General features: G+C 35.5%; 1 protein-coding gene across 1 annotated transcript in view; it reads left to right on the top strand.

The window, feature by feature from the left end:
* LOC149532579 (plasma protein) overlaps positions 1-22431 on the top strand; it is a 129572-nt gene that overhangs the window by 44597 nt on the left and 62544 nt on the right. Inside the window, exon 4 of the mRNA XM_089803234.1 lies at positions 16169-16284. Coding sequence (XP_089659360.1) covers positions 16169-16284 — 116 coding nt within the window. The remainder of the gene's footprint in view (positions 1-16168; positions 16285-22431) is intronic.

Here is a 22431-nt window from a genome sequence, read left to right as displayed (position 1 = left end):
TTTCATCCATCTGTCCACCAACACATCTAATACTGCAAACAAGTTCATTCACCTTTTGCTTGTAGGAAGTGATGTTCTTGTCTTCATTCATCCTCAAAGTCTTAATTCTCCCTTTTAGGCTTTGTAACTTTTCTTGCTTCACATAGGCATCACCTTCATACAATGTATCCATTTTTTTTCTAGATATCATGTGTAGTCCTCAACTCTTCAACTCCATAATATTATGCATCTTTGTATCAGTCAAAGTACTCAACAATGCTTCCTTAGCTCTGATGTTATATTCAGCTTACTTCTTCTCGCGAGGAGTAGCAATCGAAAGACTTGTAGGAGGATTATATACATTCGTTGTGATCTCCCTATATTTATCTCCAATGTCTCTCTCTCTGTGACCTTTTTAAAGAGAGTAATTTGTGCCATCAAATGTTGGACTACCCTTATTAAAGGTTGCTATCGAATCACCTCAAGCTGTTAAGTTTCCTTAAGAGGAACTAAGCGCTGATACCAATTGATGAAATTAGGGGAACACACACAGAGGTGTGGGGGGGGAGGGGGTGTTGAATCAGTTGTGTCCAAATTTTACAAACTTAAACAACTTGCAAAATTTAAACCTTAAACCACAGATTTCATATTTAATTATGGAACCAAAGATCCACAACAAAACATGAACAAATAACATCGAGATTTTTTGCATGGAAATCGTATTAGGGGAAAAACCACGACAGAGATGAACCCACGAGACAATGTACTCTGTGAGAAGCAATATACCTTACTACAATGGGAATGCACATGTGTTTAGGTACATTGCCTATAGCTCACTTCTCAAATACAAAATAGGGAAGGCAAACTGCCTTACAAATTTACATGGACGACACTCCACAAGTAATGAATTGGATAATAGGATCTTCAACATGGATGAGTCAGTTCCATTACCAATTAAATCTCTATCTTATTTGTATATCTTTGCTTCATACACACTCACACATCCACTCATACACTCTCATACATCCACATGACCGTAAGATCATTACATTTATACAAGTCATTAACCTTGAAGAAATAAACAAGGTCAGCTTCACCACTCACATCTAATTACAATAATACAATACAATATTTAATGTGAACCGATCCATGTTAGCTAAGGCATAGCTTGTACCATTAACTTCATCCTTTAACACACTAAGCATCCAATAGTCACACCTCGATCTTTCACAACACACTAGAACACCAAGTCAGCCAAGAACATGAAGAACACCAACTCAACAATTGAAATCCTCAATTGTAAGTACACTAACCAATGCAAACCAACAATACAATAGGAGCACGATCTAGAAACATCCAAAAGCACCATAAAGTATCACAAAAGTAATTGTATCAACTTTGACCTCAAAAATCATTAGCATCTTTGAACTGAACCTTATGAACACCAACAATACCATTTGTAACTGATGCATGAGCATCTTGGTTTGTAGCAATCTTGCATCAACCAATAATACTTGGATTTCAGGTTTCCAGTTTTTCCAGCATGTTGATTGTTTCAAGTTTCAACAATCCTTTGCTCAAGTCAGCACTTGCGATGATCGGAGTTGATCTAGACCTAGTCTAGTTCTTATTCCTAGGTTCACATCTCTTTGGTTCTTTGTTGCTCGAGTTATGATTCGTCTTCTCTTGGGTAGCGTGTTCTTGCCAGTTTGACGCTTGGTGTATTTTGATCTTGCGACGGGATTCTACAATCGTGAATCTCCGATGGTGCATTCAACTACGTTCTTGGATCATGTGAGGACCTACATCTGGAACCACAAGCCTACAAATGTATTATACCATTTGTTCCTTATGATTTTGGACTGGACCTATTTGTTGCAATAAGTTTCTTGTTCTTGGGGAATGTTTTGGATCTTTAGGCAAACCTGCGTGTCGAGAGGCTTAAACCACATATCTAATTAAATATGGAACCAAAGATTTACAACACAACGTGGATACATAACTTCGAGATTTTTTTCATGGAAACCCTATTAGGGGAAAAACCACGGTGGCAGTGAACCCACAAGACAATGTACTCTGTGAGAAGTAGTAAACCTTACTACAGTGGGAATGCTCGTACATTTAGGTTCACTTCCTAGAGCCCACTTCTCAAATAAAAAACAGGGAAGGCTCACTACCTTACAAATTCACATGGACTACAATCTACAAGTAATGAAATGGATAACAGGATCTTCAGCATGCTTGATTCAATTCCATTGAAGTAAAAGTTAAATATCTGTCTTATTTACACATCTTTGCTTCATACACTCTCTCTATACACTCACACATCCACTTATACACTCTCATATATCCACATGATTGCAAGATCATTACATTTATACAAGTCATTAACCTTGAAAAAATGAACAAGGTCAACTTCACCACTCACATCTAATTACAATAATACAATACAAATGTGAGCCAATCCATGTTAGCTAAGGCATAGTTCGTACCATTAATTTCATCCTTGAACACACTAAGCATCCAATAATTACACCTCGATCATTCCCAACACGCTAGAACACCAAGTCGGCCAAGAACACGAAGAACACCAACTCAACAATTGAAATCCTCAATTGTAAGCACACTAACCAATGCAAACCAACAATAAAATAGGAGCATGATCTAGAAACATCCACAAGTACCATGAAGTATCACAAAAATAATTGCATCAACTTTTATCTCAGAAATCATTAGCATCTCTGCATTGAACCTCAAGAACACCAACAATACCATCTATAATTGATGTAGGAACATCTTGGTTTGGAGCAATCTTTCATCAACCAAAAACATTTAGTTTTCATTTTTCTAGTCTTGATTGTTTTCTAGCTTCTTGATTGTTTCAACAATTCTTTGTTTGTTCAAGTCAACACTTGCAATGATTGGAGTCCAATCTAAACCTAGTGTGGTTCCTATTCCTAGGTTCACATCTCTTTGGTTCTTTGTTGTTCGAGTTATGATTTGTCTTCTCTTGGATAGCGTGTTCTTGCCAGTTTCATGCTCAGTGTATTTTGATCTTTCGACCAGAATCTACGATCTTGAATCTCCGGTGGCACATTCAACTACGTTCTTGGATCATGTGAGGACCTAAATTTGGAACCGCAAGCCTACAAACATATTATACCATTGTTCCCTATGATTTGGGACCAGAGCTATTTGTTGGAATAATTTTCCTGTTCTTGGGGAATGTTTTGGATTTTAAGGCAAACTTGCATGTCGAGAGGCTTAAACCACATATCTAATTAAATATGGAACCAAAGATCTACAACAGAACATGAATACATAACTTCAAGATTTTTTTCATGGAAACCCTAGTAGGGGAAAAACCATGGTGGTGGTGAACCCATGAGACAATGTACTCTGTAAGAACTAGTAAACCTTACTACAATGGGAATGTACATGCATTCAGGTACAGTGCCTAGAGCTCACTTCTCAAATACAACATAGGGAAGGCTCACTACCTTAGAAATTCACATGGACTACAATCCACAAGTAATGAACTGGATAATAAGATCTTCAACATGCCTGAGTCAGTTCCATTAAAGTAAAAATTAAATCTCTATCTTATTTACACATCCTTGCTTCATACACTCTCTCATATACACCCGCACATCCATTTATACTCTCATAAATCCACATGATTGCAAGATCATTAAATTTATATAAGTCATCAACCTTGAAAAAATAAACAAGGTCAGCTTCACCACTCACATCTAATTACAATAATACGATACAATTGTGAACCAATACATGTTAGCTAAGGTATAACTTGTACCAATAACTTCATCCTTGAACACACTAAGGATCCAATAATCACCCCTCGATCATTCACAACCTGCTAGAACACTAAGTTGGCCAAGAACACGAAGAACACCAACTCAACCATGGAAATCCTCAATTGTAAGCACACTAACCAATGCAAACCAATAATAAAATAGGAGCACAATCTAAAAACATCCACAAGCACCATGAAGTATCACGAAAATAATTGCATCAACTTTGATCTTAGAATTCATTAGCATCTTTGAATTGAACCTCAAGAACACCAACAATACCATCTGTAACTGATGTAGGATCATCTTGGTTTGGAGCAATCTTGCATCAACCAAAAACATTTAGTGTTCAGTTTTCCAGTCTTGACAGTTTTCTAGCTTGTTGATTGTTTCAACAATCCTTTATTTTGTTCAAGTCAACACTTGCAGTGATTGAAGTCCGATCTAAACCTAGTCTAGTTCCTATTCCTAGGTTTACATCTCTTTGGTTCTTTGTTGCTCGAGTAATGATTTGTCCTCTCGGGTAGCGTGTTCTTGCCAGTTTCATGCTTAGTGGATATTTGCGACTGGAATCTATGATCGCGAATCTTCGATGGCGCTTGGATCATGTGAGGACCTAAACCTGGAGCCACAAGCCTACAAATGTATTATACCATTTGTTCTATATGATTTGGGACCAGACCTATTTGTTGCAATACGTTTCCTATTCTTGGGGAATGTTGTGGATCTTGAAGCTGACCTGTGTGTCAAGAGGCTTAAACCACAAATCTAATAATTAAATATGGAACCAAAGATCACAGCACAACACGAACACATAACATCGAGATTTTTTGCGTGGGATCCCTATTAGTGGAAAAACCACGACGGGGATGAACCCATGAGAAGAAATGTACCTTACTACAATGGGAATATACATGCATTCAGGTACATTGCCTAGAGCACACTTCTCAAATAAAAAATAGGGAAGGCTCATTGCCTTACAAATTCATATGGACTACAATCCACAAGTCATGAATTGGATAATAGCATCTTCAACATGCTTGAGTTAAGTTCCATTGAAGTTCAAATTAATCTCTATCTTATTTGCACATCTATTGCTTCATACACTCTCATACACAATCGCACATCCACTCATACACTCTCATACATCAACATGATTGGAAAATTATTACTTTTATACAAGTCATCTACCTTGAAGAAATAACAAGGTCGGCTTCACCATTCACATCTAATTACAATAGTAACAATACAATATTTAATGTGAACCAATCCATGTTAGCAAAGACGTAGCTCGTGTCATTAACTTCATCATCGAACACACTAAGCATCCAATAATCACACCTTGATCATTCGCAACATGCTAGAACACCGAGCTGGCCAAGAACATGAATGTAACAAACGAATTTTCCTAACCAATTTAAAACACCTAATTAACAAATAATTGATTCCATTTCACATGACAATGACTTCCATTAACTTTTTAAACTAGAAAGAAGTAACTGTTTTCTATTCTATTTGCAATTTATATTCAACTGATATAACGAAATAAATGTATGAATACATTGCTAACATTTTAACCTTTTCTAATTGATAACATGTTCAACTGAAAGTAAAGTACAACTATCTTCTATATCAACTAATATATTCATTCAATTTATGCTTTTAGAAATCTTAACTACCTATTTATTCTTCTATGGATCTAAAGATAAAAGCGCAAAAGAAACATACAGAAATAATGGAGAAATGCCATTGTCATGTTGTTCAAGCCTCGGCATTGGTGAGAGGAGAAGCATTGACATAGGCTTAACCTCCCAACCTCGGACCATACTTATCCCCACACATTCTAACTTAATAGAATGACCCTCCCTACCTCGGGATTGGGTTTGGGATGTTCTTAAGTCCAGCGATCTGAGCTACCCAGTGGTTTGAGTGCCCTATCAGTTATTCCTAAATAACTGAAGCTTATGGACAAACAAAAAGATCTCATGATTGGCACATATGCCCATAACTACCTTGGCTAAGGGTTTCAATTTGGGTTCGTAAACCCGATTTCCACTACTCGACTTGACAACATATTCATTATCAGGGCATGCATGAGCTATTTAATTATTTATTCCAATCTGATTTCTTGATTTTATTTGCAGATTTAATTTACACCTCTTCACCATTCATTGGCCTCTTTGCTGGGTGAATTTGTCGGTGTCCGCATGATTCTGATTTGGTTTTACACCTCTTCACCATTACTATGGCTTCACTAACAGGTGAATTCCTTGGTGTCAAAGTATTCTGAATATGCTTGGTAATTTATTAAAAGCATGTGTAATGACATAGATTCATTTCAACAATCATGATTATCACAACTCCCAAGGGCTTTATATTTGATGTAAGCTTAGGATCAACTTGGTGATTGGTTTTTTATACACCTCAGATATCAACATATAACATTATGGATTTATCTCTACTTATCAGTCTTAATTGGCTGAGGAGGGATGTCGAACTAGAATGAGAGAGAAAAAGAAAAAGATTGGAAATACATATGCAATTCATTCACTATTGACTAAGTTTAGTAAAAAAAAAAAACGATTCACATTTAGCATTGCTTCTATGTATTAATCTTGCCATTGCAAATACCACTCAAAAATGGTTTATCATGGAATACCAAACAAGAAATAATCAGATTTCATGACCTGCGAGTTCGGTTGTATCTTGACCTTCCGCAAGTCTGAGGCTTGATTCCGGCTTCAAATTGACAATAATAATATAATGGAATTAACAACAGGTGAATATATATGATGTACTGTAGGGATTTGGGTGCAAGAGGAGTATGGTATTTGGCAGAAAGAGAAAGAGTGTTGAGACGCAAATGTATATGATGGAAATAACAGTAGATGTAAGAAATATATGCCTCCAATTTCGATCACAGCTCCTAAATAACTAAGCCGAGACTCCTCGGCTTCCATTCGTTTTCAAGAAGTCTGTTCGGATGCATCAAGAGTTTCGATTTGAAAAGAACTAAAGCGGGAAGAAAATGAGAAGAAAATGAAGAGATTTAATCTTTTATTTTATAATTGTAAGCTCTTATGTATGTTCATGTATGTATATGGATGAGGTGACATCATTAGATTATATAATTATAATTTATTGGTGCCACTTCATTTATATATATATGTGTTCGTATTTAAGGGCTTATAATAATGATTAAATAAGAAAATTCAATAATAAATCTTCAACGGTAAGAATTATATTTAATTTAATTTATTTTAAGTTTTTTTATTATATTGTTTTCCTAATAGCTCATGCGGTCCCATAATGTAAGCTGTGGTCAAGTCTTCGTATCCTTTCCAAGGTAATCTTAGGTCATACCTGCTGATCTTGATGACTGAACCAATCGACCATCCCCTTCCGATGATCCCGTTTAGCAATGCTTTCCTCTCTTCAGTCTTCTTCCTACAATCACCCAAGCAAAACATTCTCATCAAGACATTAATTCAAAAATATATTGATCGTTAATTCCAATCAAACAATTGTTAATCATCTAATGATAGTTATAGGTTGCTTATTTTCATCAATGTCTATAATAACTAACTCATTTCACATGATCATGAAAGAAATAATTCGTTATTAGTTGGTACAACGTATATAATTAACTAACTCGTTTCACATGGTCAGGAAAAGAAATAATTTGTTAACAATTGATACAACGTATATAATTAACTAACTTGTTTCACATGATCAGGAAAAGAAATAATTCGTTAAACCATCGGTTATGATCAATCTAAAAATTAGGGCAAAATTTGGGATGTAACAATGAAGGACACCAACTCAACGATTGAAATCCTCAACTATGAGCACACTAATCAATGCAAACCAACAATAAAATAGGAGCACGATCTATAAACATCTACAAGCACCATGAAGTACCACAAAAATAATTGCATAAACTTTGATCTTAGAAATCATTAGCACCTCTGAACTGAACCTCAAGAACACCAACGATACCATCTATAACAGATACAAGGGCATCTTGATTTGGAGCAATCTTGCATCAACCAAAAATATTTTGTGTTCAGTTTTCACTTTTTGCCCGTTTTTCCAGCTTGTTGATCGTTTCAGCAATCCTTTATTTGTTCGAGTCAGCACTTACAATGATTGGAGTATGATCTAGACCTATTCTGGTTCCTATTCCTAGGTTCGCATTTCTTTGGTTCTTTGTGCTTGAGTTATGATTCATCTTCTCTCGGGTAGCGTGTTCTTTCCAATTTCATGCTTGGTGAATTTTGATCTTGTGATGGGAATCTATGATCATGAACCTTTAGTGGCGCATTTAGCTACGTTCTTGAATCATGTGAGGACATAAATCTAGAACCGGAAGCCTACAAATGTATTATATCATTTGTTCCTTATGATTTGGGGCCAGACCTATTTGTTGTAATACATTTCCTGTTCTTGGGGAATGTTTTGGATCTTGAGGTTGACTTGCGTGTCGTAAGGCCTATATAGTGTAGTGTAAGGTATCTCTTGAGGTATCAATTCTTAGTATCAATATTGTAAACATGAGTTGGATCTAAGGTCTCTAACTAAAGATTGTAAGCAAGGAGGCATGTGTGAGCCTCACACATGAGAAGACTGATTTACGAACCTATGTACATCTGATTTTTTGTTAATAACTATTGATCTCACTTGGTTCTCTCCGAGTATATGTTATATTCATTGTTTTTACTCTTGCTGCACAATTGGACTGATCTTCTTGAGCTCTCTCTGGCTGGGAACTGCCTCAAGTGGTATAAGAGTGAAGGTTGTGAACTTGTGTTGCGAATCCAAAGTTGCAAAGCCCTAATTGAGTTGGGTTGTATGGTGGCAAAGTTGAGATCTGACCTACAATTGGAGAGGGTTGCAAAGATGGTTCGAGGTAGGAGAGGTGCAGATCCGACAATTATGGATATGTTAAGGCAAATTTTGGCTATACTTGAAGCAATAGAAACTGCCCAAAGAAGAGGAAGACCTATTGATGATGTGAGTGATGAGGAAGTTGTTGTAGTAAATGATGAACTTGTACTTGAACAAGGGGATGGAAGATTTATAAGAGTCATGACTAGAGTTAATGCTGGACCACATTTTAATTTACCGGATTATGATGGTAAATTTGATTTTGATGAATTGCTTGATTGGATTACTGAGATGGAAAAGTATTTCAAATATGAAAGTACAAATGCAAATAAGAAGGTGAAGAATGCTATTACTAAATGAAAACGACATGCATCATTATGGTGAGAACACTTGCAAACCAATAGACAAAGGAGAGGAAAAGAAAAGATAAAGTCTTGGGATAAGACGATGAATAAGTTGAAATGAAAATTCTTACCTGGTGATTATCAGGTTATTTTTCTAAGGAAAATGCAGAATTTAAGACCAAAGGAGATTCCTGCGAAGGCGTATATTGAAGAATTCCATAGGTTGGATATCAGATCCAGACGTATGGATGAAGTGGAAAGAATTGCAAGGTATCTAAATGGATTGAGGACATCTATTTAGTATGAAAATGGAAAGTATTGAAGAAGCTTATTAGTTAGCCCTGAAGGTCGAGGAGTAATTGAACAAAAGACATGAACATAGACAAAGAGGGAGAGGTGGTAGATTTCCCAAAAACTCCATACTCAAACTGAAGTAATGATCTATATATACAATGTCAAGGCTCTTCATATTATAACCGAAAGACTCTTCATTTTCCAAATTCATGTCTCTTCATCTTGCAAAGAGCACCATCATAGGTAATCAGGATATCTCTTGCAGCTACAAACTTCAAGAATGATGTCCAAAATAGTTGCTCTCGTTTATTATTTTTTGATATTGATATAGTATTCAAACAACTTAATTTTGATTGGCGAATTGTTTATTTTTAAGTCCATGTCTAAATAGAATAGATAATTTCTTTTTAATCTACATTGGCAAGAGAAAATTACTAAATGAACCCCCATTAAATTATAGATGCGATTTGCAGTGTTGAAATTTGTACACCTTTGCCACACTCTCCTAACACTCATTTTAGCTAGTCACATTCAATTATGCATTATAGGACTTCATTACGCATTTAATTAATAATTAAATCAAAACAAGAGTCCTCTCTCAATTCAACTTTACCAAAATCCTATATAGGCCCTTAATCACAGGTTTTCCCTTTAATTATTTCATCTACTTAATAACTTCTTACTTACCCAAGCCCTATTTTACCATGTGCATCCTTCAGTATTCTATGCCAATGTCACAACTCAGTTCCACATTCAATTTTGGCCTCTCCTTGGCATTCCTGGTCTCCAGTTAAAATTTAGGTCCACATTGGGGGGAGCAGGTTAACCTAGGCACTTTGCTCCCACCAATCCTGTGTCAAATTTGGATCATGCAACAATTAGCTTATTTAAGCTCATATTTTAAACCTATGTCAACTTGCTCTAAGTTTTGGACCCTGAAACACTAGGGAAGGGTATAAAGGCAAATTATCTCAACTCATTTGGTAAAGGAAAATAGTTGTGAAGGTATAAACTCTACAATTTGAAGACATCCTATGAGGTGAAGATCTGGGAATTAAGGGAAATCAACAAGCATCTTGGTTTAAGTCCACTTTTATCATGAACATGGAAGCTTCAAGGGATGTTGGAGGATGGTAGGGAATTACCAACTGATGATTCGCTCCACTTCTCCCTTTGGGTGTGGTATGATTTCATAATTTCTACACACAAGCTTTAGAGTGGAATTTTTTAATTTCAATTTATGTGATTCATTTACTTTCATTTACAATATCATTTAGGGTTTTCCTTCACACACTTGAGTTGATCTCTAGGTTACTTTTTATGCATTTTTGCTCATAGAAATCTTAGAAACACTTAAGATTCAAGAGCACAAACAATTCCCATTTTGATATCAGCTTTTTGAGGAGGTGGAATTTACCAAAATAGGGGATCCATTAAGGCAAACCCCTATGTAGTTACACACACGCCACTTTTGTCTGTTGCAAGTTCAACTACAAGCCCATATCCAATTCCAATGGAAGAAACCATCATCTGACACCGCCACAATATCAAATTTCAAGTTTCAGCCTCTATACCAAGGAGCAGGCTGCCTAGGGAGCGCAATCCCTCTAAAAACAACTTAGATCGATGACAGAGCTCAGATTTGGAATCCTGTCAAACTGCTCAGCCTCCGGAGCCAAGTGATCAGCTCACCTTAGTCTTGTCAAAAATAGTTCATATTCGAATCACAAGTGCACACAACACTGTTCCCATTTCATTTCTGTACCCAGTATTTTGTTTTTGATTCTCTGTAACAGTCATTTTCAGATTCAAGCTTTAAAACCTAGTCCTTCAATCTTTCACTTCTAAACAGCTGTCATGCCCAAAAATTATAGGGCAAAACACAACTGCAATTTTTATTTTTTTATTTTTGAATATATCCTAGTCATGATCAGAGTCCTAGTTACCAAGGCACATGTTTCCAAGGCTTGCATCCATCAACATCCAATTTTATGTCACACTAATTTATATTGAATGGTAGGAAAAAAGATTTGTCTAATACTTTGTCTATGAAATACTATTAGGGTTCACAAATTGATATGTGAAAGAGACCTTTGTATACTAATGTAAATGTGGACAATTGATATGTGTACCAAAGAATGGGTCACAACATATTCCATTTAATCCCATGTCAAGTCAATGATCGTAAGTGGGAACTAAATGGTTGAATTAATAAAACCAACTATCAATTACCTCAAATATCTAATTATGCCTATATATAGAGTAATTACATCTTCACGCATACAAATCTAATTATGCAACATGATGATGGTGTCTCAATGGATTATTGTTTAGTGTCATGGCCCCTATATATCAAGGCCCTATATGAAGATGAGTAAAAAATAAAATGCAACTACCATGTAGACTGTGTAGTTTCATTACCACCTTAGTACTATCCATAAAGTCAAGTATTGATTTTTTTTTTCACTTTATTGAACACATATAATAAAACTAAGCATTCTTAAGAAATGGACTATGTATATGATATTTAATCCAACTAGATTAAAACATTTATTTAAACTAACATTAAACTCTTTTTGTTGAAATTAAGCTAAAATTATTAAATAAACTCAGGTAGAATCGTAGGAATACTCTTTAATCATAATTACATTACAAAATAACACTCACAATTTATACTACAACTAATTTAACTACAATTTATACTACAACTAATTTAACTACATTGTTATACTACTTCATTTACCAATTAAAAATTATTTATATCACTTCACTTTAACAATAACACTACTAAAATCACATAGATGGGTTAACATATCAATTTTCTATTACTAGTAGTTACAACTAAACTCCTAAATATTTTAAAAAAATCTAATAACTAACAACTTAGTCAATAAAATCCTACTAACTAAACATCATTACTTAAACACTAACAACTTAAGCAATAAATCAAATCCTACTAACTAATCATTTCCAATTATTCATTTCCAATAAATTTGTTGATTACATAATCAATACTTGGGCATCATAGCAATGACTATTCCTTTACATGAAAATTCTTTCTTTTATCTCATCTACAACTATGATATTGAAAACAATATTTCTATTTCAATGCAAACTATATGCATAACGTTGAATCTTACAATGTAGCTACCTATGTCCATATTCCAACTTCTTCATTCACTTCATGGATCCATCCTTCACAACAATGTACATAAAATGATGATCTCACTTTACAATTCATTACACAAATGACAAAACAGAAGGGTCCAACTCTTACAATGCAATATACACTAACATGGAGAAGGATTTCATCCCTTCAAATAAATTACAAAATTACACATTCCTTCCTTACTACTATGCAATCGTTCATTGCAACAACCTGAATAAGATGGAGAGAGATTCTCCAATACATGTACAATGCACAATGACAAGTTTTCTCCTTCAAGCAACATTTACAAGATGATCTTTCCAAGCTTTTTCCATTGCTCCCTTGAGCACAAAATCTGCAAATACATCACAACAAAACAGCAAAGACCATGGGTACTCTCCACCCAACCATAGGCCTCCAAAGAGACCACCCCGAGCTAGGGGAACAAGGCTCAAACCGGGTTTCACATACAATCCTGCAAATGCATATATATTACATTTCAACACTTGAACAATTCCATCCCAAGGATATTTCACAATGGTTCACCAATGGAACCATAAAAATAGGGTGAAGTGTGCTTTTTAAATAGGAGACTTGCCATATCAAACAATATCTGCAATAACAATTTTCATGCCTTTTCGGGGCTTTCACAAATCAGCAAATTCCATACCCTTTCGGGGCTTTCAAAATCATCCTCCAAAACACTACCATTAGCTATAGCTTCCTTGGAGCCCATACTCCATAAACTTCCTCATCTCCACCATACTTCCCTTATCACCCTCAAGCAAGATATGAATGATTATGGCATACAATGGAGCCCATACTCCAAGATTCTCAACTACATTATCAAGCCCAACTAGCCTCTTCACCCAAGACTTCTCTTCCCTTCCCAAAGGGGAGTGAAGTCTTCATACCCATAACAACACTCATAATAAAATGGAGAAACAAGAGAAAATCAAATGCAACAACACATTTCATCTCAACACAACAATATCACAATCTTCCCATAACAAGAATCGCCATTCAAACATTTACATGAATGCTACATCACAATACAACACCATGCAACTTACGTACAATATGAATCTCACACTCCTTCATGCTTCATTTGAATGAAACACCATTATGAAAGTTTGAAGAAAAATTCTACATGGGCAACAAGAAACCAACCTTGAATCCTTTTGCAAAATGGATATGAAAGGTTGTAGAAGAGCTCCCTCCAAGCTTCCAAACTCAAGTCTCTAAAATTAGAGAGTGGGTAGACAACTCACTAATTCCCGCAAAGCCCTCTATAAAGCCTCTAACTTCTCACTTAGCTTAAAATGACCCAAACAAGAAGCCCCCATTTCCTTACATCCGTGCTCCTTTCTAAAATTGTAACATTGACCAAGTGGGAGAAAACATGTGAACTCTTCAATTTCGAAATTCTATGAAAGTGACTTGTTAGGAGGGTCTCCAATGTAATCTAGGTCCTTTAAGGTTAAATTTAGACCCCCAACCCATATTACTATCACGAGAGCACTTATTTTTCACCAAAATAACTCCGTAGGACCACTTTTTGATCCTTAAAAGTTAATAGGAAGTTAGAATTCGAATTTCCCTTCATACCATAAGGGATTAACTTGGGTACTGCATTGGGTTAGGTTTAGGTTAGGTGATTGTTGTCCAACACTCTAAATGACAAGTCAACACATGGACAACACAAGTGTCAAGTGACACAAAACAACTCATTACATTTTAAGTGACTTGTCTCCAATAATACATGAATTCAACTTTTCCACACATATCATTCACATTACGAAATAAAACATATTACAATGAGGTCCGAATCTTTCCATAGATTCAACCTTGGCTATGTAATGTTTATAGTGGTTTGAGCCTTGATCCCCCAATTAATCCCTTGGTCAAATTCCTGCACACTAAACTTGAGCATCAGTAGTCCAAGAAAATTATGTAAGCAATATGTAAATATGTGCAATGAATTATTATCACATTCAACAATAGGGTTTCATGCTTCATCAGTTCCAATTAACTTATTTTTTTCTAATCATTTTCACATAATACATTCAAAACATTAAAATATCAAATTCTGCTTATCAACATCAAACTTTACTCAACATGATCAAATTAATATTCTAAATAACTTCATAATCTATTTTTTATCATAGTGACGAAATATTGAATCCACGACTATTGAGTCCCTAGGCATGTGAATTAGGTCCTAGTGCATATCACAATCTATCCTTTAACTCTAATTTCCACCTAAACATTACAATTTCACATTACAAGCATTTCTACAATTCAATTTCTATCAAAGCAATTGCAATAGATTAGAACATGAATGAAATCATTAAATATATCATTTAGGTCCAATGTGAAAACATAAGTGCGGATCGTCAAAATGCAGATATTAAAATGACATAACCCTATAGTCTCAAAAGTGTATCAAAACATTGAATTAGAAATATCATAATGCAAATATATCATCTATGCTAGGGCAGATTGGGTGAGGCCTAACAGCAGCAAAACAATATAAGCCCTAAGAGAATAGATATTGAATTGTCTCTATTGGATAAAGGAACTAGCCAATCATATTTGTCTTTTGGTGGCTTAATATTCTAATGTGATTTATAAAGGGGATTATTGACCTAGTTTGTCTATTTTATTTTCCACCATCACACTGTCATGCAAGCGCAATAGGCAATCCAAGCAGGATCACCCAAACAGGGCGTCTAGGAGGGTTTTTTCCCTTTTAGATCAAAGTCCACTGCCATTTTAACCATCACAAATAGGTCCTCTCAGGGCCCTACCAATCACCGAGGGCCTGTTCTAAAGGATATCTGATCCTGATCCTCCAAGTATGTACGGATAGATTCCACAAGAGAAATGAATCTGCTGCAAACTTAATGTTCCAATTATATTTATACGTTTAATTTTCATTTTTGCCAAAAAAAAAAGAAAAAGATAACCAAAACATGGCAGTTGAGAGATCATGTATTTATAAGCTGAAAGTGTCTTAGCATGGGCTTAGGTTCCAGAATAATCTTGGGGAAGAAGAGCTTTTAAAATACTTCACGTGGTGATGCTCAACAAATCTCATAGGGTAGTTGTAAAAAGTGGGGAAGAAATCAGACCGCATGGATTCACCATTATTGTCACGATGATAACATAAAATCACATGGGTCTCTATTGTGATCCCAAGAGATTTATACAAAGAAAAAGACCAGAGATAATTTTTTTGCAGGTTTGCTATGTTGTATTCAGAAGTAGTGCTATGTTGTATTCAGAAGTAGTCTTGGAAAGAGTCACTGCAAAGCTGTAAGAGAATTATTTTATGTTGAGATGAAATATGTGTGAAGCTGTCTTATTTTGTGCTTTTGTCATTGCTTTTCTTATAATATTTTTTATGATGTAAAGGATGACTATCTTCAATCTCTCAATGTTTTGATTGCCAATTATTTTCGTAGTCATTTTTATTGGTATAACAAAAGCTTGAAGTTTTTTTTCCAGGGACAATCCTATCATTTAGGAGTCTGTGTTCCCTTGTGCCATAAAATATAGGATAGAAAAGGGTTCTCATTTGTTCATAACATTTTGAACAATTTCTTTGTCCTAGATCTTATCTATTTGGTTGACGAGTTTTTCCATGCTTCTCTTAAAGATGATTTCATATTAGTTTTTTTCGATTACTGTGGAACTGTTAGGTGGAGGAAACAAGGATCCAAGCTGCTATTCTTGAATCTTATCTTGAGAGAAGAGGAGTTGTCCTACCTGCAGGGCATTTGAGTTGTAAAGTCATTCTTGCTAATTCTGATTGCAGGTAATTTGGTAAATTATTGTGCTTATTGTTTGTGGTTTTTGTTGTAAATAGGTTTCCAATTGGTTAATACACAATCCCTCACTTATTTTTAATGTATGTTAAAAAAATTACCTCATGCTTTTTATAAGCTTTTGTAATAATTGAAGAATCTTGATAGGTCTCACAAAATCTAAATGAATTGAGTTCAAATTGAAATTTTTGGAAGTTATCTTATTTTGCCTTTTTCCCAAATATTTTCGATCTTGATCTATCTTTCATTCCATTACCATGCCATTATTGTACTTATTATAGATTGAGATTTGAGCTAGTTTCATTGACATCTGTGATTGTTAGTGGACATTGCTAGAATAAGTTGATTTGCACCACTACTTTCTCATTTCCATCCTTCTACTTGGACTAACTTTATTTCAATTCCTTTCCTTGCTATAGAAAGAATATATTGAATTACTATGTTGGGTACACTTGCTAGAGAGTCTTGAAAAGCAATGTCAGAAAACAGGTACTTCTGTGGAGAAAGAGAGTACAAAAGCAAACTGAGAATCATTTGGCAAGAGACCAGTGTGAAGCTTAATAGTTTCATGCCCCTTCCCAATCCCTCCTCAACCATTTTTTAAGAAATAAAAAATACATCAACTCATGAAATAAGCCCATCATACAGCAACTCACTCTGATACAACATCCCTATTAATTGCCTATGTCAAAAGAAACTAACAGACATAGCCTTGCCCAGAGATCCAAGTATCAGCAATTGAAGAAAAAAGTGATGAGTAATAGACAATGATATATATAAATGAAGCATTGAATTTCCATAAAAAAAAAAGTGATTTAATTAATGTGTGAAGTATGGAGTAATTAATACACAAGGCAGGGCTTAGTTTGGAAGGGCAGAAAGAAGTTATGAGGGGATGCCTCAATTAGGAGTTGTAAACCTTGAAGAGTGGTGACTCTTCATCCATTCTTGAGGATATATATATATATATATATATATATATATATATATATATATATATATATATATATATATATATATATATATATATATATTGGGTATCACTTCATTTAAGGAGGGCATCAATCAAGAAAAGAAATCCAATTAGTTATCAGCGCTCATAAAGAGCTGATTAGTTCCTAAGATATCAGCAATCAGGCACACAGATTGATCAGATCAGAAATCTCTATTTACTTCAGGCAACTGCATTCTTTTTCAATTGTGGTATGTATGAGATGTATGCTTAGTATATGCATCATGAGATATTGTCTACATACATTCTCTCATGTGTTTGATGTGAAATGCTAATCAATTTAGATCTTTATTTTTTTATCTATTTATTCTTTGGTGGAAGCAATCATACATAGTTGAGAAGGAGATACATTTGGGAGAACTGATATGGGACCTCAAGTTGGATTGAATTCTCTTGGTTGAATGTTCCTGTGACTTGTGGGCCAAGGAATAGAGTTTCCTTGGTTGGATGTTCCATGCCCTTGGGCTTAGTTGTGGATGGCCTTAAGCACCCTTGTGTTATCCTCTCCAATCCCCATGATGATTGGTTGTGAGAAGTGAAATAAACAATCATATAATGAGTGGAAGGAAGTATGTTAGGGAGAGGTGGTAGACATAGGTTCCCCCGGATTAAGTAGCCCATCCCAAGGGATTGAATCATCATGAGATGTTCATCCGCTTGTGAGTCAAGGGGGGAGTTGTCTTGGTTAGGCACTGTGCACTTTTGCACTTCATTGGACTGAACAGTCTTCCTCTAGAACTCAAGTTCCCTTGACTTAAGTAGCTCATCCTAAGGAATTGAACCATCCCAGAATATATCTCCACTTATGTGCAAAAGGTGAGTTGCCTTGGTCAAGCATTAGGAGCTCTTGGGGTTAATTGAGCAGAACATTAACCAAGTACCCTTTGTGGATTTATTGTCCAAACCTTGAATATGATTATTATGGGAAATGGAACCATGGATTGTTACTGCATGATTTATTTAAATAGAATAAGATAATTATTGTAATGTATGTGCTTATAATTGTTGATTAGGATCCCTAACCCGAAATAGAAATAATTGGTCTTACGAATTATATAATGTTGTCTAATAGTAGCAGCTAAATCAAGATCTATGATGGTAAGTTGTATTTTAAATAGAAATAATTGGTTTTACGAATTATACAATGTTGTCTAATACTATTGCAGGTTCTAAACCAAGATTTATGATGGTAAGTTGTATTTTAATGAGCTATATTTCTTTTTTTTTATTGGAACTTGTGATTTTAGTGCAAGATCCAAGATCCTTCCAAAAGGGGACATTACAAAGATGCACACATAGTTTATAACAATGAAACCCGAGGGTTAGAATCCCCCCCCTCCAAAAAAAAGTAATCTTGAAGTACCCATCCTTAGGATGTTGCTGCACCATGTACTTGGAGTGCCCGAGTATCCCCACCTCTGCTGTTATGCAACCATGCCACTGCTGGGAGTTGAATGTTCAATGGTTCTAGTTCGTGTCACAATTTTGCTATGTTCAAGTATTTCAATTTGGTATGTTATACTGAAACACCATTTCATAACTAGCATTTCAAGTTCTTATGTATAGTATACATCACGTCCTGCACCCCCACCTGCCGCTGCCATCCTGAAATTGAGGCCCTTTGTCCCCCCATCCCAAAAACTCGTCCCAATGTTTCAGTGTACCCCAACACTGGTGTTACACTGGTTGACAAATTGTTTTGGTTTAAACATGTCAGAAGACCTCCTAACACATTTTAGAAATTGTTATTTATTAGTGTTCCATGGGGATGCATTTTCCCCAAAAAACCTTGCATCCCCTATACAAGGATGTTTTAGAGGCTTGGAAACTTGGGGAAAATATCTTCCCCAGCACCACCAGCTCTGCCACTTCTATCGGGGAGGTTGTTAGGTCACTTGCTATATGGCATATGCCATTATATATTGATTGCAACCTTTTAACTTTGTGTAAACCAGATTGCCTTTCATGTAGCAGTCTCAAAGATGTTATATTGCAGATTTTGCCCTTTTACCTCAATATGGAAATTGGTGCCATCTCCCATTGCTATTTTGTTGCCGTCCCCAAATTTAGGCCCTTGGCCCCCCTCATCTCCATTCCCTCCCATTAGGAAACTTCATGGAACTATGTTATTGATGGAAAATTAGGGAGTCAAAGGTGCATGTGACATAAATTCATATTGTATGTCAAGGGCACTATTAAAAACAGAAAGCAATGTCTTGGAAATTTTGAAATTTGGTATGAGATTAACAAAACTTAAACTATTATGTTTGTATTGAACATTCACAAGCTAGAAAATTAGATAATATTTTTTATACTGCAAACTTTGTAAGAATACTTAATCATTACAAACCATAGGCAACAAACTTTTTCATCCAATTATTAAAAATGTAATTTATCTAAAAGTACTAGAATGCTTTCAAGACTACAATAAGATCAGAAAATAAGATGTTATATGGTTGAATACGGTGTTGATTATTTGGAAGAAAAGAAAAAATAATTATTTATCTGTTATTATAGTTGTTGAAAAATAAATAAAGGTTCTGATTGCTATGCTGCATCTAAATTCATCTTCAGGATTTTTGCAAGAATTTTTTTCTAAAAACAATTAAAAACTTACCTGTAACTGCTGCGAATCACCAATCCCTGTCCAAATCACATTGATGAATTGTTTATGTGAGTAGAGTGATAGTCAAATAGGGATTTTAAAAGGAAAAACTCATGTTTTTTACTGCATTTTCCTTGTTGGGATCTTTTCATGTTGCATCTTTGCACTTACTGGGCACATTAGGCATTCTTGTGGGTTTATTTGCTGCGTTCTGGGCTCATCCTCTGCAAATGGGAAGTCCCCTGAAAGTTGTGGCGTCCCTGCAACTCACAGTTAAACCTGCAAGTTGCTCATGGGGGGAAAAGGGTGAATACTTGCAGACAAGGCAAGTATGTAAACTATGGTAAATGCAATTAATGTTTACAAACTATAAGAGGTGAAGCAAAATTACTTCTTAGAGACAATTAATAGGGTTATGTGGTTTATGTGAACAAACTTTCATCAACTCAACCCAGAGCATGAGCTATCGAATTAAATTGATTACAGCCAACTTGAAGGGAATAAAGAAAATACACTAACTAAATGAAAATATAGCTTTTAAGAAATTCTAATGAAAATAATAAATATTATCTTTTTCCAAAAACAAAAATAAAATGCGATATTTATATTAACATGTGTGATGAAACCTGTGCCCATGCATTTACTTCAAATGCTTTGTAAAGTGCATCTATTTCTTCCTTTTATGACTGCAATTCACATTTGACAGCGTCTCACAGGCTGTTTTAAGCAGCATTTCCACATGCAACTGCTTTTCTTTTAGAAACAATTGTTTGCCCCTGCTACAAATTTCTTTTTTCTGTTCTCTTCTCAAAAGCAACATTATCTGATATCCATCAAATCCCTTCCGGGATGTTTAGTACATAAATCCAGCACAAAAGTTTTTTTCCTGCCAGATCAAGCCTGAAGAATGCAATACAGCTTTTATAAAATTTTTACATGTTTCTTCAGAAGAAATTTATTTGCTACTTGAAACTTGTGCAGGGAAATGCATTGGTACATTTCCCTATTGAATTGTTTTCCCAGACTCTTCTGCTTTATAGTATTATACCAAATATTGCTGCTCTGATACCATATGTTGGCAGCAAGAGAAATCATCCATGTGTAACTATTTTCAAAGGATTGATGACCTATTTATTGGTACAGGAGCACCTCACAGGCAACAAGGAGGGAGGATTATGAAGGCTCATGATGAGATATGAGTCTTTTTGGATGTAATAAGGTCCTATGGACCAAATTAAATCAATTTGTAAAGTTTTGTGTGATTTTGGACTAATTTCTAAGGCCATTGTCCTTGTTAGGCATATGTATGCCAACTTGGTCAAATCTGGGGAAAAGGTCAGTAGGAGTCTAGGAGTGAGTTGGATAGGTGTCTAACATTTTTTTGGATCACAAATGATCAATTGTATATGTTCCTAGGTTGATAGGATGCCATAGGCAAAAAAGTTGTCAATGTTGCTCAACAACATTGGCAACAAATTATGCAACTTTTACAACTTTGCTTCCAATGGCCACTTATAGTTTGAATTCCGGTTGGTATGGTTGGAAGAAGTTGTCTGATGTTTATTTAGCCCTCTGGTGGTCGAGGCAAAGATGTTGTTGAAGATTTGGCATTGTGAAGCAATACAACTTTCATTTTCTCTGTCAACTCTGTTACTCTTTTACTTTGTTATACCTTGTATGGATTCAATAGATGATCTAATGCACATGGTTGTTTAGAGGAATGAATTAGCATTCTGTTGGTATTGGTTTGAAGTCATTCCATTGTGTTTTGCAGAAGATATTCCCAATTTTTTGCAGACTGGATCAAAACCCTCACCTACTTAGGGTTTCATCTTAAAATGCAGATATCTTTACTTTCACCCTTGGAAAATTCTGGCCACTGGTGGAAAGTTAGGACCCTTCATGTACTTTAGAATGATGGAAGCCTCGGAATGGGAAGTGAATGTTTGCATGAGATTTGGCCATTGAAAGACCAGGCATCTCTATGTGACCGGTCGCGGTTTGCAAATTTGGTTGCAGAAGTGTAAGTGGATGGACTAGACCCCCCAAAATGGTGGTGTCCTTAAGGATGTGTAGAACTGTTCCAAGCATGGTCTTGTGGAGATTATATAGAATTTGTGGGGTGCTTTGTAAAAGACTAAAAGTGGCTTAATTCCCCAGTTGGGTATGTCTAGTCTATCAACCATTAGGACCCTTAGTGGTGAGACCTTGAATCCAAATTGAGGTATGTTGTGTAAAGGGGAAAAGGGTACTCAAAACTATGCTCTGTTTGGCAATTTGTTTGAAAGTTAGGAAGTTGTGAGGCAAAAACCTCAAAGGTAGGGCTAGTAGCAAACTAAGCCTCTACAAGGCAATTGGTGTCAAGGGTTTGGTGTGGATCAAAAGGGTGATTTTTTGGTGTAACATTGGGTCTCTGGAGACAAGAAATGATGGAAGATTGAGTCTAGTCCATCCTTTGGAAGTTGGATGTGTGTGATACCCTCATGTGCCTAGGATTAGGCCTGAAGAAGATATTGGCTT

Source organism: Cupressus sempervirens, chromosome 10 (assembly GCF_028749045.1).
Source record: "Cupressus sempervirens isolate cs-2001-9-10 chromosome 10, ASM2874904v1, whole genome shotgun sequence".
Taxonomy (NCBI): Eukaryota; Viridiplantae; Streptophyta; class Pinopsida; order Cupressales; family Cupressaceae; genus Cupressus; species Cupressus sempervirens.
Note: the sequence above shows the minus strand (reverse complement) of the source record. Positions and strands in the feature narration are given on the sequence as shown.